Below are 15,807 nucleotides of genomic sequence, written 5' to 3'. Positions count from 1 at the left end.
CTTTAATTTGTGACTAGCAGTGAAACTACAAGAACAACGACTTTAATTTGTGGCTAGCAGTGAAACTACAAGAACAACGACTTTAATTTGTGGCTAGCAGTGAAACTACAAGAACAACGACTTTAATTTGTGGCTAGCAGTGAAACTACAAGAACAACGACTTTAATTTGTGGCTAGCAGTGAAACTACAAGAACAACGACTTTAATTTGTGACTAGCAGTGAAACTACAAGAACAACGACTTTAATTTGTGGCTAGCAGTGAAACTACAAGAACAACGACTTTAATTTGTGGCTAGCAGTGAAACTACAAGAACAACGACTTTAATTTGTGGCTAGCAGTGAAACTACAAGAACAACGACTTTAATTTGTGGCTAGCAGTGAAACTACAAGAACAACGACTTTAATTTGTGGCTAGCAGTGAAACTACAAAAACAACGACTTTAATTTATGGCTAGCAGTGAAACTACAAGAACAACAACTTTAATTTGTGGCTAGCAGTGAAACTACAAGAACAACAACTTTAATTTGTGGCTAGCAGTAAAACTACAAGAACAACGACTTTAATTTGTGGCTAGCAGTGAAACTACAAAAACAACGACTTTAATTTGTGGCTAGCAGTAAAACTACAAAAACAACGACTTTAATTTGTGGCTAGCAGTGAAACTACAAGTACAACGACTTTAATTTGTGGCTAGCAGTGAAACTACAAGAACAACAACTTTAATTTGTGGCTAGCAGTGAAACTACAAGTACAACGACTTTATAATAGTCTACAAGTACTACTGCATTGATTTGTGACTACAAGTGAAACTACAAATACAAAGACTTTAATTTGTTGCTAGCAGTACAACTACATTAATTTGTGACAAGTACAACGACTATTTTTTTGCTACCAGTAAACTACATTAATTCGACAACAAGTGCAACTACAAGTACGACTTTCATTTGTTGCTAGCAGTACAACGACTTTAATTTGTGGCTAGCAGTGAAACTACAACGACCAAACTTTGTTGCTACCAGTACAACTACATTAATTTGTGACTACAAGTGCAACTACAAGTACAATTACTTTAATTTGTGAACCCAATGAAGAAGCTTTTAGCAAGCATGGGTGTGTAGTCATGTATCTGGTGTGTGTAGGGAAGGCTCAGCCTGTGTCTGGACTCCAGGGATGGCTTTAAAAGGAAAAGCAGCTGTGGAGAGAGCAGCCTGAACTAAACACAGCTCTTCTGGCAAACGCTCCAGGAATTTTTTCTTTTCTTTTTTATGCCTTTTGAGGCATTGTGTATGGCTGAAGGTGTGATTTAGGGTTGAGTGTGTTCAGCTGTCAGTAGTCTGATTTATCTCTGCAAGAGGAAGGACTGGCCCGCACTTTATACACAAACTAGAATAGCTAAGAGATTCTGCATTGCTGCCACAGAAGACATTTCACATCACTGTGCACAGCTCTATCAGTGCTAGGAACAAACACACATATTAGACACCGGGGAGTAGATAAAAAAACAATGATAAATTATAAATCTTCCAAGTAAACTATTCAACTGTGAAACAAACCTCTCAAATTTCAATTGGTCTTGTATCATAAGCAGTATTTGGTGTTATTTTGAGCCGGAGAGGAGACTTCTGGCCAGACAGATATCAGCAGAAGTAGGATGGTGGAGTGGGGAGGGACGTATATCACAGGTAAAGAAAAGAAATATGACCTGCTACATCTGAACATGTAGTGTGTGGGCGGCAGCAAAGGAATGATTGGCCGGATTGATGTGGCCAGTAAAACGCGGCTCTAAAATCTGATTGGCTGGAGTAGAAAGCGGATGGAGTCGTGCTCCGGTTGTGCAGTCAGTAATGTTTCAAAGTTCACAAATGTGTGCTGTGGTGCACTCATGGAAAGATCCACAAACAAATGTCAGTTTCATTGCATACTTCATTTTGAGTGAATCTCAGAATGTGGCTGTGCGCAACATAATGAATTAAACATAAATAAAAATAAAGAAATCAGACTTTATCGAATGCAAATGATGGCAGTCATTCAGTTGGTGAATGGATGGATGTAGAAAGTTTGACAATTGGAGATTCATGTACACTCTCCATATCCCTCAAAATTGTGCACTCTCATCCCAACAAAATATCAGCTATTAATATTTCTCAAATTTCCTGAACCATGCACCACTGGTTGTAATTAAATAGGAATGCAAATTAATAATCATAAAGGAGTGTGTTCAACAGCAACTTAAGTGTTGCTCTCAGTGTCTCTAGTGACAAATTATCTAATAAGGTTCAATTTCTAAAGCAGATTTCTGAGGACCATTTATAAAAAATCTCCCAGCAGCCACCAGCACTGCTGTTATCACAAGCCCTCATCAGAGCGGACAGCTGGACTGTGTAAGACAAGATGATGACACTGGGTCTATTCCTGCTCACTTCACGGCTGCACAGATAAAACACAGCTAACCCATACCTACAGTTCTGATGCTGTGGGAATCTCTAGCAGAGCTCCAGGTTTAATGTCCGAATGCCATTTCATTTGTTTGAAAACTCAATATGGCGTCTCTGCCTATCATGATGACTAAGATATAATGTTGATGTCAGAGTTGATCAGGTTTGAACTTTAACCCTGTGCAGGACGCCAGCTGTCTCGCTGGAGGCAGGAGGGGTGCGTCACTCAATATTTAAAGGCTTTGTTGAGAGGCGGACACAAAACAACTCCGACTCTTCATTGCTTATTCGTGCCAGGCCACTGCAATGGCCAACGATGATCTTTCATATTAGGATTCTGGTCAATTTGACACATTTAGATTTTTTTAACTGTCTGTAATAATGGGTATGAATTAAAAATTGAGTGTGCTTTTCTCATTTAGTGTCATTGACATGTCTGCTAAGTGTCGACACACTGATGTGCGGTGGAATGTGCGTACAAAATCTATATTATGATATTTGCGGGTAAATTTGAGGGATATTTGCATTTGTCAGATGTTGTTATCCGAAAAAACGTACACGGCATTGAAGGTACACATTTTTTTTTTTAAAGAATAAAGGTATAAATCAGTTCACATGTTGAGTTCACAGAAAGAGTGCTTTTCCACACTTCTTCTGTTTAAAATGTTTAATTCTGTTTTAAATATTTACAATACGGACAATATTTACAGTGAAAACAAAACTTTTTGTTTGTTAAAAATACAATTTATAAGCATGTTCTTGTTTATTTTTCTCAATGTGTGAGAAGTGAGTATTAATATTAAAGGTTTACTGTTTTTACCTTATTCCTTTTTTTGTTTTTCATATAAAAAGTTTAGTGAACTGTATTGAATCCACAGAGTCAATTTGACCCTAATTTTACATCATGCACTCAACATTTTTTTGCATCAATGGTTCTATGAAAAACCTTAAGCATCCATGCAATCTTTCCATTGCACAAAAGGTTCTTTATGGTGGAAAAAGACTCTTTAGATTATTGAAATTCTCACACACAAAACAAAGGTTATTTTAAGAGCTGATCACGGAAAGGTTCCTTAGTGAAGCACAAATGATTCTTCAATGGCATCCCTGCAAAAAACCCTTTTGGAAGCTTTATTTTTCAACTCAATACTAGAGTCTATCAGAACATGTAACTCAAAAACGGTATGTCCGTCCTGAAACACACACACACACACACACACACTGACCTGCAGTCTCTTCATGGTCTGGGAGTCCTGGTCCGCCTTGACCTTGCAGGCCACGAGCAGCTGAGCTGTAGATGCTGCCACCTGTTTGGCTGAAGAGATGAGCTTCTCCTCGCTGGCGTGACCCTGGACGGCGGAGTTGGCCGCCTCACACAGGTTGTTAGTGGCTGCGGCCACCATACGGGCCTAGAGCAGATGAATTCAGGAACAAAACACCTCATCAAAAACTACTTCATGTCTACATGCGTTCACATGCAACCTCTGAAATCCATCAGAAGAAACTCAGAAAGTTAAAGGGTTTTTAGTTCATACAAAAAATTGACATTTTTCATCATTTTCTCACCCTCATGTCGTTCCAAACCTGTATTTGGAGCACAGAATTTTGGACCAAACAACTGAAACATTCTTCAAAATATCTTCTTTTGTGCTTATAATAGGGGTGTAGCAGTAAAAAATCTAATCTACTGCTCTCCATCCACAGTTCGGCACGCACACACACCGCGGTTCAACTCACATCTATAATATGGCTTGTTAATAATAACGTGTAAAACAGACGGACAGAGCTCCTAATGCATGTTTCTGCCGATGGATTCACCAGCGATGATCAAAAACGTGGATAAAACAGTCACTCTTTATAAACTGTTCAATGCGAGAGCCGTACGCTGTAATATGATCAGTCATTTACGTCATCATCATCACTCAGGAGTCGATGACCTGAACAGCACACTATCTGCGTTTAAACTGAACTCATTTAAGCCTTTTAAACATTAAAGAGCCAGAAGACGTGAAAGAGAAGGTGTGTGTGTGTGTGTACTCATCTGAACCCACGTCTCTGAAATTGAACTCAATATGTGCGTGTGTACTGTACACAGTACCAGTGCATTATGTCTTAAAGTGACAGCAGCCTAATATTCCTGCTGTTTCTAATGTTAATCTAACAACAAAAGATAAGGAAATCACTCACTGCTTTTGATTTAATGGCTTTTGTAACTTTAATAAGGATTCATCTTTAATTTATACAGTCAAATACGCAGTGTTATTTTACACTTGATTACTTTATTCATTTTCTGAACCTGAAAACTAATGTTAGACCCACTATTGTGTTTATTTGTGCTGTTGCTTGTAGTTTGATTATTTGTTCTTATTTTATTTATTTATATTTGACAGTAGTCCTTTTTCCCCCTGAAAATAGCACATACTTAATCGCACCGAAACAGTGACTGTAAAACAGTGACATAAACCGAAACGTGAGCAATTTGAACCGTTAAACAAACCCCAAGTTTATAACTATATGAGTGTGAGTAAATGATGTCAAGAAATCAGCACTTCCAGCTCTGCTTGTGATGACGAGTGTTTGAAACAGACTTACAGCAGAAATGAGACCCTGAGACCACTGTCCATCATCCACCGCATTTGCTGGACTCGCCCCGACCTGAGAGAGAGAGAGAGAGAGAGAGAGAGAGAGAGAGAGAGAGAGAGAGAGAGAGAGAGAGAGAGAGAGAGAGAGAGAGAGAGAGAGAGATTGGCTTTGGGCAGGACTGGCTTATCTTAATTAAGCTGAAGAAAGCAGATGATTTGCAGGTGTGTGTGTGTGTATGAAGTTGAGTGGTGTTTGTGTGTGTGTTGTACCTTCCCCTGGGCCACCAGCTCTCTCTGAGCGGCAGACGCAGCTTTGACCAGAGCGCTGGTGGCGGCGGCGATGGATTTGGCTGCTTCCAGAATCTGCTCCTCAAAGTTCAGACTCTCATCCGCTTCCTGTTAAACACAACCAGCATTCATTCACATCACCGTCTCAACACTGAGACTAAACTTAACGTTTTTCCCACATGCGTATGAGCACAACACAATGCTTTTTTCATTCCAGTATCCATGATGATGACGATGATGATGATGATAGTAATTCATGTTACCTTAAATCCAAATCCAAACTGGGCAATGCACACGGGAAGAGTTACACAGATATAGTCATATAATGGTCAGGAACATTAGATTAAGAATATATGAACCCAGCGCAGGGTTTTCCAAGCTAAATGTGAGCTGTGAAGCCGTATAGAGTGTCAGCTAAGCTGGCGGAGTCCCGAGGGATGTGGGTAAGCGTTTCCTCACCTTGGGCTTGGCTCGGGGTTTGAGCTGCTCCAGTTTCTTGGCGGCGGCTTCGATGGCAGCTGCGGCTCCCAGCAGCTCGTTCTCAGCGATGACCGTCGGGTCCTCAGGGTCCACCCACTCCGTGCCTACACACAGCAGCAGACACATCTCTACTAACAACTACTGCCTTACTGAAACTGTACAGGTGTGTGAAAACAGCATTTCACCTCCGCCGTCAGAAGTCAATTTTTAAACAAGTTTTTTAAACGCATTTACTCATTACACAAACAGATTTGAAGAGAAACCAAAGTTTGGGCTTCCTCCGTCTCCTTATATACGTGTGTTCCAACTCTGATTTGAGCACTTTCTGCATTGCTTTACATCTTTACAATCTTTTTTTTTTAAATCCTGATGTTCTGAAAGGTGTGTTAATTTTGCTCTTTTGAAAAACAGAAAAGAAAAAGTGTAAACCTTCAGACCTCAAAATGGCCTCTTGGTTTCACTCAGACTATTCAAAGAAACTACTCTACAAACACAACACTCAGAGATATTGATATTAGAATGAATACAGTACGGGTCAAAAGTGTGGATTTTTAAAGAAAGTCTCTTCTGCTCACCAAAGCTGCGTTTATTTGATCAAGAATACAGTAAAAACAGTAATATTGTGAACATTTTAAACTGCTGTTTTCTATGTGAAATGTTATTTATTTCTGTGATCAAAGCTGAATTTACTCCAGTCTTCAGTGTCACATGATTCTTCAGGAATCATTCTAATATGATGATTTGATGATCAGAAACATGTCTGATTACTAGCATGTTTCTGTGGAAACAGTGATACCTTCTTTCTCAGGATTCTTTGATGAATAGAAAGTAAAAAAGAACAATGTATTGGAATTTTTTGTATTTTTTTTTACTTTATAAATGTCTTTCACTTTTGATCAATTTAATATATATTTGCTAAATAAAATTATTAATTTCTTTAAAAAATAACTAAGCAAACAAAAAAACTGACCCTACTTTCGAACAGTACTGTAAAAGCACATTTTCAATATGTGCAATAAAGCTGACAGTCAAAGACAGCAACAGCAACCAGAAAGCGTTAATATCCTATTTATCTCTTCAATATCTCTTTTATTAAATATTATTTTGCTCATATGGGTTCTGGATAGGTCTCAACTTCCCTTCATTTCCTTCCTTTTTATATGAATTGGCAGCTATAAATCCCCCTTTAAAGTCTCTCTCTCTCTCAGACACACCAGAGATTCTCCGCGTCTCTCATCATGTGTTAAATCAGGGTCTGGGTATTATCAGCCGAGCTCTCAGATCACTTTCAGTGATGGTGGCAGGGATTATCCTGATAAATCCTGCTCATGATGCAGAACTGGAAGTGGACACTCGACCTGATCAGATGGAGAGGGCAGGAGAAGCCCAGGACACACACACACACACACACACTGTACCTTTCATGGCCTCCGCAGCCTGTATGAGCTCGGTCACTGAGCCGGCCACGCGTTTGGAGTAGTTGGACAGCTGCTGCTTGAGGTCATGAGTTGGTTTATGGATGATCTGCGGATGGAGAGCACAACGCAACACTTCACACACATGAATGTATTGAAACGGGGATTGTTAGATCAATCTGACACTGATTCAATCGCTGTTAGACACTCGTGTGATCAGTTTGTAGTGATTTCTGAGATGTGTGTGTGTGTGTGTGTCCTCGGCGTGTCCTCCAGGGTGGTGCTGGTGACAGTGAAACAGGTGTGTGGCATTAGCAGAGCTGTTCGTTTGGAACAGACGGCTAAGAAAAGACTTGGCCATGAGGAGGAATGCTGGGAATGACATGGACAATACCAGAAACACACACACACAGACAAACATATGCCATCTGTCTGTCTGTACAAACCCTATAAAAATCACAAAGGACAGTCTGTCTCTCTCATCAGCGTTTTGACCAATCGATTTCAATAACCGGTCCAGTCATTTATGCATACTGTGGTGCATCTCCATTTAAATGTCAGGTGACTATATTAGGAATAAATGAGAGTAAATGATCAATAGAGCACTAATGTTTCCAATACGATGCTCAATAGACAGACTAATGCTTCACACTGGCATTCACAAAACTTTATACACAACATATTTAAGAGCGGAGTAAAACTAGAAATAAACTATGGACATTTATAGAGCTTTTCCAGCCCTGGAAAAACATGCTTTTAAAATTCCCTGTTATTTTCAGGTTTAAACATGAAGGATTCCTACAGCAACCTGAGTGTGTGTTGCTTCAGAGAGAGCGAGCACACATCTGTGCGGTCTTATTTAATCTGTGCTAATTTAATCAGATTTATTTATCATTTAATCACCCTGTCTCTTTCTGTTCTGATGTTCTCATCGCAAAATGTTAAATGCACATGATTCACACACACAGACACGCACACACACCAATGGAAAATACTCAAACATTATCATAGTGGAGTCTGATATACACTGGCAAAATGTTAAATCCTCCTGCACATCATTCAAATGTCCAGTATATCTGAAGACTGTAAGAGAACACCGACTAATCAAGATGCCACTCATATTTTCCAGTTAAAGGGTCTCAGAAAGCATCCGACTGTCAGCTTCAGGACACAGACACACCTGACCCGATCACACCAGCTGCTACAGACAGATCTGACCAGCGCTTCTCAACTGCAGAACTAGCAATCTGCAAAAATAACAATTCATCATGAACAATGACACCAAAATTGGAGTCAAATATTTGTTTCCTTCATCAAAATGATTGCAGCTTTGTTTCTTGCGCCCCCCATTGGACAGGAGTTCACTAAATATAGTGCACATGGTCAGAATGTCCAACTGTAGTTTTGTTGGCTGCTGAATTTTTTGTTAGAAAAAACTTTTTTTGTCAGGAAAGTCTATGGATGATGCATGCCAAATTTAACGTGAAACACAAATGTCCAAGAGGAAGTTTAAAAATTTGGTTCTGCAGAAAAGTTCAAATGGTGAAAATAATTTAAAGACGGAAATAAATGGAAATAAAATAGATCTGCAACCCAGCAGTTGAGACGCACTGCAGCATCCACTGTGTTATATAACTCTTGTCTCATGTTAAAAGAGTGTGCAAATACACACAAAACACACACACACACGGGCAGAGATTCACATGCAGTCACCTGTAACTCACCGGCTATCAGTGAACCAACACACACACACACACACACGCACGGGAAGAGGAAGAGAACAGAAAATAAATGAGGAAAACACTAAAAGATTTGCATAGCAATGATCTGCCTTCTTACAACTAATCACTAAATCCCACATTCAACAACTCATATGACCTGTACAAATAAAAACATACTCCAGTATCCACCTTTAAACATGTTAAGCCCTATTCGGACAGTACATGTTCCTCATGAGGATGTGTGGCTCCTCGTGATAAACCTCATGCGTTCGGATGATCCTACGAACCCCCGGAGTGCATTATTCATTTGGTCAATCATATATCCCATTTAATAAAAGGAAAAATGGACATGCTATTGCTTTAAATGATTTTCTTGTGTTGCATTTTATCTCTGAAAATGATGGATATCCTTTTAAAAATGTGGAAATTACTTTATAAACTGGAAGTTTATATTTTATATGTAGTTTTAATTTTAAAATTGCATTGCATAACTGTTGCTGCCATAATAATTCATAAATAAAGCATGCAAATCACCGCAAAGCTCCACAAAAGGTAAAAAAGGATTTACAAAACATCTTTGGATTGATCCCATCAAATAAATTACCATACGACATTGGTGTTAGTCAAAAAACTAAAGTAACAGGGGTGGTGGGAGAAAAACACTGACATTGGATTCGGACGGCAATAAAATCACTGACTAATCTCTGTAAATGCTAAAAAACAAACGCATTACGTCCTCATGATAAAGTCCGAATAGAGAACTAGACACATTTTTCACTGTGAGACCCACTGAGTGACAAACATACTGTGAGTTCAGCCCCTGAGAAAACAGGGACAAACGCAGCGTCAGTTATTTCACACAGTTTTTAACCCCGATGACCCCCATAAGGGAGCTCCAGAAGAGTGTGTGTGTGTGTTTACAGGATGTAGCAGGGTGGTCTGGCAGACCCGTGTAACTCACCACTAGCACATGCTCCAGCAGACCCAGGTAACCCGTGGCACACTCCGAGCCGAAGCGCAGCGCTCGAGACTGGACGTCACGCTTCACCTCCGGGTGGAAGGCTGCTTGCTGAACAACACAGACATCACACGCTTACACACGGGGACTTTACTAGCATTTAAACATATGTAAAATGGTAACATAGAAAAGTGTTCAAACTTTGAGAAGTAGCGTCTAAAACAAATGACATGGAAATTATTTTTTCTATTCCTTTCTAAACTTCAGCCGTTTATACAGTATTTTTTATTTATCTAAAGGGATAGTTCACCCAAAAAATAAAATCCTGTCATCATTTACTCACTCTCAAGTTGCTCCAAACCTGTATGATATTGTGAAGAATGTGGGGAACCGGACAGTTGATGGACCCCATTGACTTCCATAGCATCTTTTTTCCTACTATGGAAGTCATTAACTGTCTGGTTATTACCCATATTCTTCACAATATCTTCTTTTGTGTTCAACAGAAGACAGAAACTCACACAGGTTTGAAACAACTTGAGTGGGATAAATGTGACCCTGATGACAAATTTCCATTTTTGGGAAAACTATCCCTTTAACCCTTAAACAGCCGCCGGCGGCTAAAAATAATGTTCTTAAATGTTTTACAACTTTTGAACCGCTAATCCAATCCTGTATGCTTTAAAAAGTCCCGTAAAGAGGAGATTCACGGCTTTTATGTGGTATCGAGTTAATCGCGTTTGGACATTCAGAGCCTCCGTAGTGAATGTGATTGCATCGTCAGGTTTTGATCAGCATTGATTCGGCATAGAAACATTTCTCTGAGCCAAACAGGAATGATTGTTGATGCTTAGTCCCATCCTCATGCCCAGATTGTTTTATATATATATGTCACTTTTGCTTCAGGTGTTCAATTACAATGTTTTCTATTTATTTTACTTCCTGAACTTTTTTGGACACATCTACATTGTCAGTAAAAAAAAAAAAAAAAAAAAAAAAACAGCTTTTCACAGAAAATCGCCTATAATAATGTTGTAATAAATGGCTATAACTTGCTTAGGGATTGTTACATGTAGTCAAAATTTAATCTGGAGATCTAGAATATGCAAGTAAAACTTTCTAAAGGAAAAAATCCAAACTTCAGGAGGATTTGTCTGAGTTGAGTAAAAAAAAAAAAAAAAAAAAACATCACAAAAAATGTGCTACCGTTTTTCTTAAATCTGGCAAATTCATCCACTCCAAGACAAAATGAATGTAAAATTTGGAATTTAAATGAGCTAGATGGAAACTTCAGGTTCTCCTGTTTAAAATGATATATGGCACTTGATGCTGAACTGCTATAATGTGTTCGAGAAACAGAGAAAAGAACAGGCGAGTCAGCTGCTCCAAAAATGTTCTAGGTCTTTAGGGGTTAATGGGCTGCATCACTGCCATCATCGCCACAACAAACATACATTTACCATCTAAATACATTTACCATGCTGTTTTCATGCTGGTTCATTGTTCTGGAAGAGCTTCATTGACAAGAGGCCAGTTTTACAATATTGCATTCCTGTTTGACTTCAGAGGATGCGTGTAAATCTGACGTGGACGTGACAGTGGCTGATGTGTGTCAGGTGGTGCGTCACCTTGCAGGAGTGCAGCATGTCCGCGATGGCTCGTCTGCTGAGGTTGGCGGTGGCGATCACGTCCTCCTGGCGGCAGGAGTTCCCAGCAGCCACTGCTTTAGCCGTGGCCAGCGTGATGCCTTTGGTCATGCGGATGAACTCCTCTGGGGTGGCCGTCTTTGGAGGAGGATCTGCACTGCTGAACACCTGATGGAGGGGCACAGGACATGTGATCAACGAACCTGGAAAGCTGCACTTCACTTGCTCGTCTTGATCTCTTTACGAGTGTGTGTCTCACAGCCAGCTCTTGTTTGATGTGCTCTATGGTGGCCTCGAGCGCTCGCGTGCCTTTAGTGGCCTCGTCCTCCACGGCCTTCACCGTCTTCAGCAGAGACGTCACGTTCGTCACCATCACCTGATGCCACACACACACACACACACACACACATCAACACTGCTCAAACACTTATGCTCTGCAATGAAGTCTGTGCTCGAAATACTCCGTCAAAGGAGAAGAACATAATCAGTTATAATAATAATAATATTATAGGGACACACCAACACAGAAATGTTTAAGTTTAGTCAATATTATAAATCTAAACTGCTTTGCCTGAAGCCTTTTTTCATTCAGATATCTAAAAAAAAGTAAAAAAAAAGAATAAAAATCCAAATAATGGCCAATACTGATCTGGTGATCATGTGTAGCAATAAGGATGTAAAATAAAATAATTTTCTATTTTAAATCTCTATTTTTGCAATATATATATATTTTTATCCCATATGCGTGAAAAAAGTGAAGAGAAAAATGATTTTCCAAATAATAAAGGCACCTTTTCAACGGCTTTCCCCTAAAAATAGAAGCAGATATAGTGATAATAACCTGCAGACCTGTTCAGAACACATTTTCTGATGACAGGCTCTTTAGGAAACATAACAGCCAAATAAAAAGCCCATTAAAATCACTGCAATATTTAATTGCTTGCTTAATTTGATATCACAAGCAAATAATCATACAATTATGATTTATTCAATGTATATTGCCCAGCCCTAACCATGAGATCCATTTAATGAATCTAATGAGTTAAGTATAATCTAATACAATAATCTGTTGTGATACTGCATGTCCTATATGAAATATGCTCTGTGTACTTGCTTGTGTAGATACTATTCCGAGTCAGTGTTATATTAGTATTATATTTATACTACTGTAGTGTTTATTAAAATTAATTTACTCACTTTTAATTTAAGTTTAGTGTTAATTTTTTTTTAAAATTTTTTTTACACATTTTAGTACTTCAACCTAAACTTATTTCAGTCTCATTTTCTTTTAAAGTTTATCCATCTAATAATAATATTTATTTTATTTCAATTCCTGAATAACTTTTTAATAGTTTTTCCTACAAATGTTTGATACTTTCTGCTTTAGTTACCAATAAAAACACATAAATCACAGAGGGTTAACCGGAGTGTGTGTGTGTGTGTGTGATACCTTAGCAGAGTTCTTGAGCTGTAACATGGCGGGGTCGTCGTGAGGTTTGCCGGCCGCTGCTTTGGTGGCGCTGATCAGATCACCCAGAGCTTTAGCCACGTCCTTCACCGCATTGATCAGAACCACCTGAGACACGACCACACACACACACACATAAATGACTCTTGTAGTCGTCTGTATAGGCAACATGCTTTCTACAAATAACACTCCTCATCCTCACACAAAGCATTTTAATAAAACAGACCGGCTCCAGGATCCGGCAAACCTAGCGCTTTGGATGGATGGATGGATTAAAAATAAACATTGAAAGAAAAACCTGTTGCTCCATCACTGCACCACAAGCATGGGCATAATGTCAAACTTCTGTGTCACAAAATGTATTAATAATAGGAGAAACATCAGAACAAGAACTGCACAAGAAGTCTCACATTATATAGTAAGAGTACCGCAAATATGCAGTAAGAGAACACAACTAAAAGCTGTGTGTGTAATGAAGGCTAGTTAATGAAGTATTAGTCACACTATAACAGTATATTACTCTGACTAGCAATAGAAAGTACAGAAAGTGCAGTATGGACTCAAAGACTTCACTAATCAGCTGCCGCATGTGAATGAGATCTTACAATACTGTGATGGAGATAACACTGGCTTGAAGATCAAGTTATCACGTTCATGAACTTGATGCAAGTGTAATTAAACCTTGCCTCAAAGTCTGTACTTCCTTGAAAGATACAGTCATAACAAGCTTCGAGAATATGCCATGAATTATTAAGTGTTGCCATAGGAACAGCAGAAACCCAAGAATTGTTGCCAAGCACAGAACTGAAGACACACACACACACACACTCACACACATTATCACACACACTCACGTTAACACAACACACACACTATCACACACACTCACGCTAACACACACACTCACGCTAACACACATTATCACACACACTCACGCTAACACACATTATCACACACACTCACGCTAACACACATTATCACACACACTCACGCTAACACACATTATCACACACACTCACGCTAACACACATTATCACACACACACACACACATTATCACACACACACACATTATCACACACACACACACACACACACACACATTATCACACACACACACATTATCACACACACACACATAATCACACACACACACACACATTATCACACACACACACACACACACATTATCACACACACACACACACACACACAGTACCTGTGTCTCAGGGTCTTCAGAGCCCAGACTCGCTGCTCCCAGTTTGACCACATCAGCCAGTTTGGTGATGGTGTTGACGGAGGACTGCGCGGCCTGAGCCAGCTTCTCCTGACTCGCTCCGGCTCCAGACACCAGCAGCTTCGTGTCCTCCACCAGGACTTTAGCCGTCTTCAAGATGTGCTCTCTGACCAAACACAGCAATATTACAGTACACCAACGGTTAGGGGGCAACAAAGAATATATACAAGGAAAATGACTTTTTTGTTATTAATATTGGGGAAATTGCGTTATAAGCAAGTAATGAGTTACGTCATCAGAAGTTTTTTACAATTTGACAATTTGGTAAAATATGTTAGAAATTTGTTAAAACATTCTAGCAATGTGTTAATATATTTTTTTAGCTACGTCTAATAAACATGCCAAATCATATTAGCAAGACTAAGTAACATGCAATAATGCCCAACAACACTGGACATATGTGAACTATTAAACGAGCAATGCAAACGTGTGGCCTGATCTCGGGTTGTTTTTTTGTGATCTTATAATGTTTAATTGGGTCAGAAAAGGTTCACTGGGGACTGAACTGGTTTGATACGGTTCTTCTAATGAGGTCAAATGGGTTCTGGACCGGTGGTCAGTGGGAAACGTTTTCCTGTCTTCATCTGATTTTACTTTACAGTCAATCTGACAATAAAACCTACTAACTTAAAGCTTTTAAAACTATTTCATACTTTCTGGCCAGTCCCTGTCAAGCCAACATCAATGTTTGCCCTCAAACTCTATCCGTCGAGTTCAATGTGACATTATAATGTTTTTTATTCTGTTCTAAAATGTGATCAAAAACTTGTCAAAAACAGGTGTCTGGTAAGTATAGGCGTAACGGTATGTATTCGTATTGAACCGAAACGGTACGGGCGTCGCGGTTCAGTGCATGAATATACACGGAGAATACACGGTATAAAAATAAATAAAACTCGCGTGCAAATTAATTAATGCAGAACTACTGTTAGATACGCGGGTTATTTAGGGACACCTAATCTGTAGCTCCGCCTTAGCTCTGAAGCTCCGTGGCTATAATGAACAGCCTGCGATCGATGTCAATATTGCAATGCTGGAATATGTTGGTGTGTGTGTGTGTGTGTGTGTGTGGGAGAGAGAGAGGGGCGCGGGCGCGATCGACGTGCTTCTACTACAGTAGCATACACACCGTAGGCACCGCATCAGCTACCAGTCTCACTCGGGTTTTAAATCCCATTTTATAACTCATGAGATCTCCAACCGCGTAGTCCTTCTCAGTGAAACGGGCGCTGCAAATGACCGAAGTCTTGGACACCGAAGCAGCACTGAAGTCGGCGCGTTTGGTCCGAACAAAGTTGACCCAGGCACGGAACACAGTGGACTCTGTGACCGGTTTTAACAGTGTTTTTGCACACAGCACAAACGCAGTAATTCACCATCGTGAAAATACGCCTGCGTATACTAACGACCTAACTTAAATAACTAACTAAATAACTAAATAAATGTCCTAATCACTAATTCTCTCGCTCTATCACTCGTACAGTTATCAACACAGCTCAGCGAGTTGGGGAGACG

The 15,807-nt window shown here is 39.5% G+C and overlaps 1 protein-coding gene across 1 annotated transcript in view; it reads right to left on the bottom strand.

The window, feature by feature from the left end:
- tln1 (talin 1) overlaps positions 1 to 15,807 on the bottom strand; it is a 100,905-nt gene that overhangs the window by 2,733 nt on the left and 82,365 nt on the right. The window contains exons 45-54 of the mRNA XM_079600204.1: positions 14,215 to 14,398; positions 12,979 to 13,104; positions 11,788 to 11,904; positions 11,511 to 11,696; positions 9,886 to 9,993; positions 7,207 to 7,312; positions 5,768 to 5,892; positions 5,291 to 5,416; positions 5,031 to 5,093; positions 3,665 to 3,847 (exon numbers count right to left, since the gene is read on the bottom strand). Of these exons, the coding sequence (XP_079456330.1) occupies positions 3,665 to 3,847; positions 5,031 to 5,093; positions 5,291 to 5,416; positions 5,768 to 5,892; positions 7,207 to 7,312; positions 9,886 to 9,993; positions 11,511 to 11,696; positions 11,788 to 11,904; positions 12,979 to 13,104; positions 14,215 to 14,398 (1,324 nt within the window). The remainder of the gene's footprint in view (positions 1 to 3,664; positions 3,848 to 5,030; positions 5,094 to 5,290; positions 5,417 to 5,767; positions 5,893 to 7,206; positions 7,313 to 9,885; positions 9,994 to 11,510; positions 11,697 to 11,787; positions 11,905 to 12,978; positions 13,105 to 14,214; positions 14,399 to 15,807) is intronic.

The sequence above is a fragment of the Phoxinus phoxinus genome, assembly GCF_949152265.1.
Source record: "Phoxinus phoxinus genome assembly, chromosome: 23".
Taxonomy (NCBI): domain Eukaryota; kingdom Metazoa; phylum Chordata; class Actinopteri; order Cypriniformes; family Leuciscidae; genus Phoxinus; species Phoxinus phoxinus.
The sequence above is the reverse complement of the archived record's forward strand: the minus strand, read 5'-3'. Positions and strand labels throughout refer to the sequence as shown.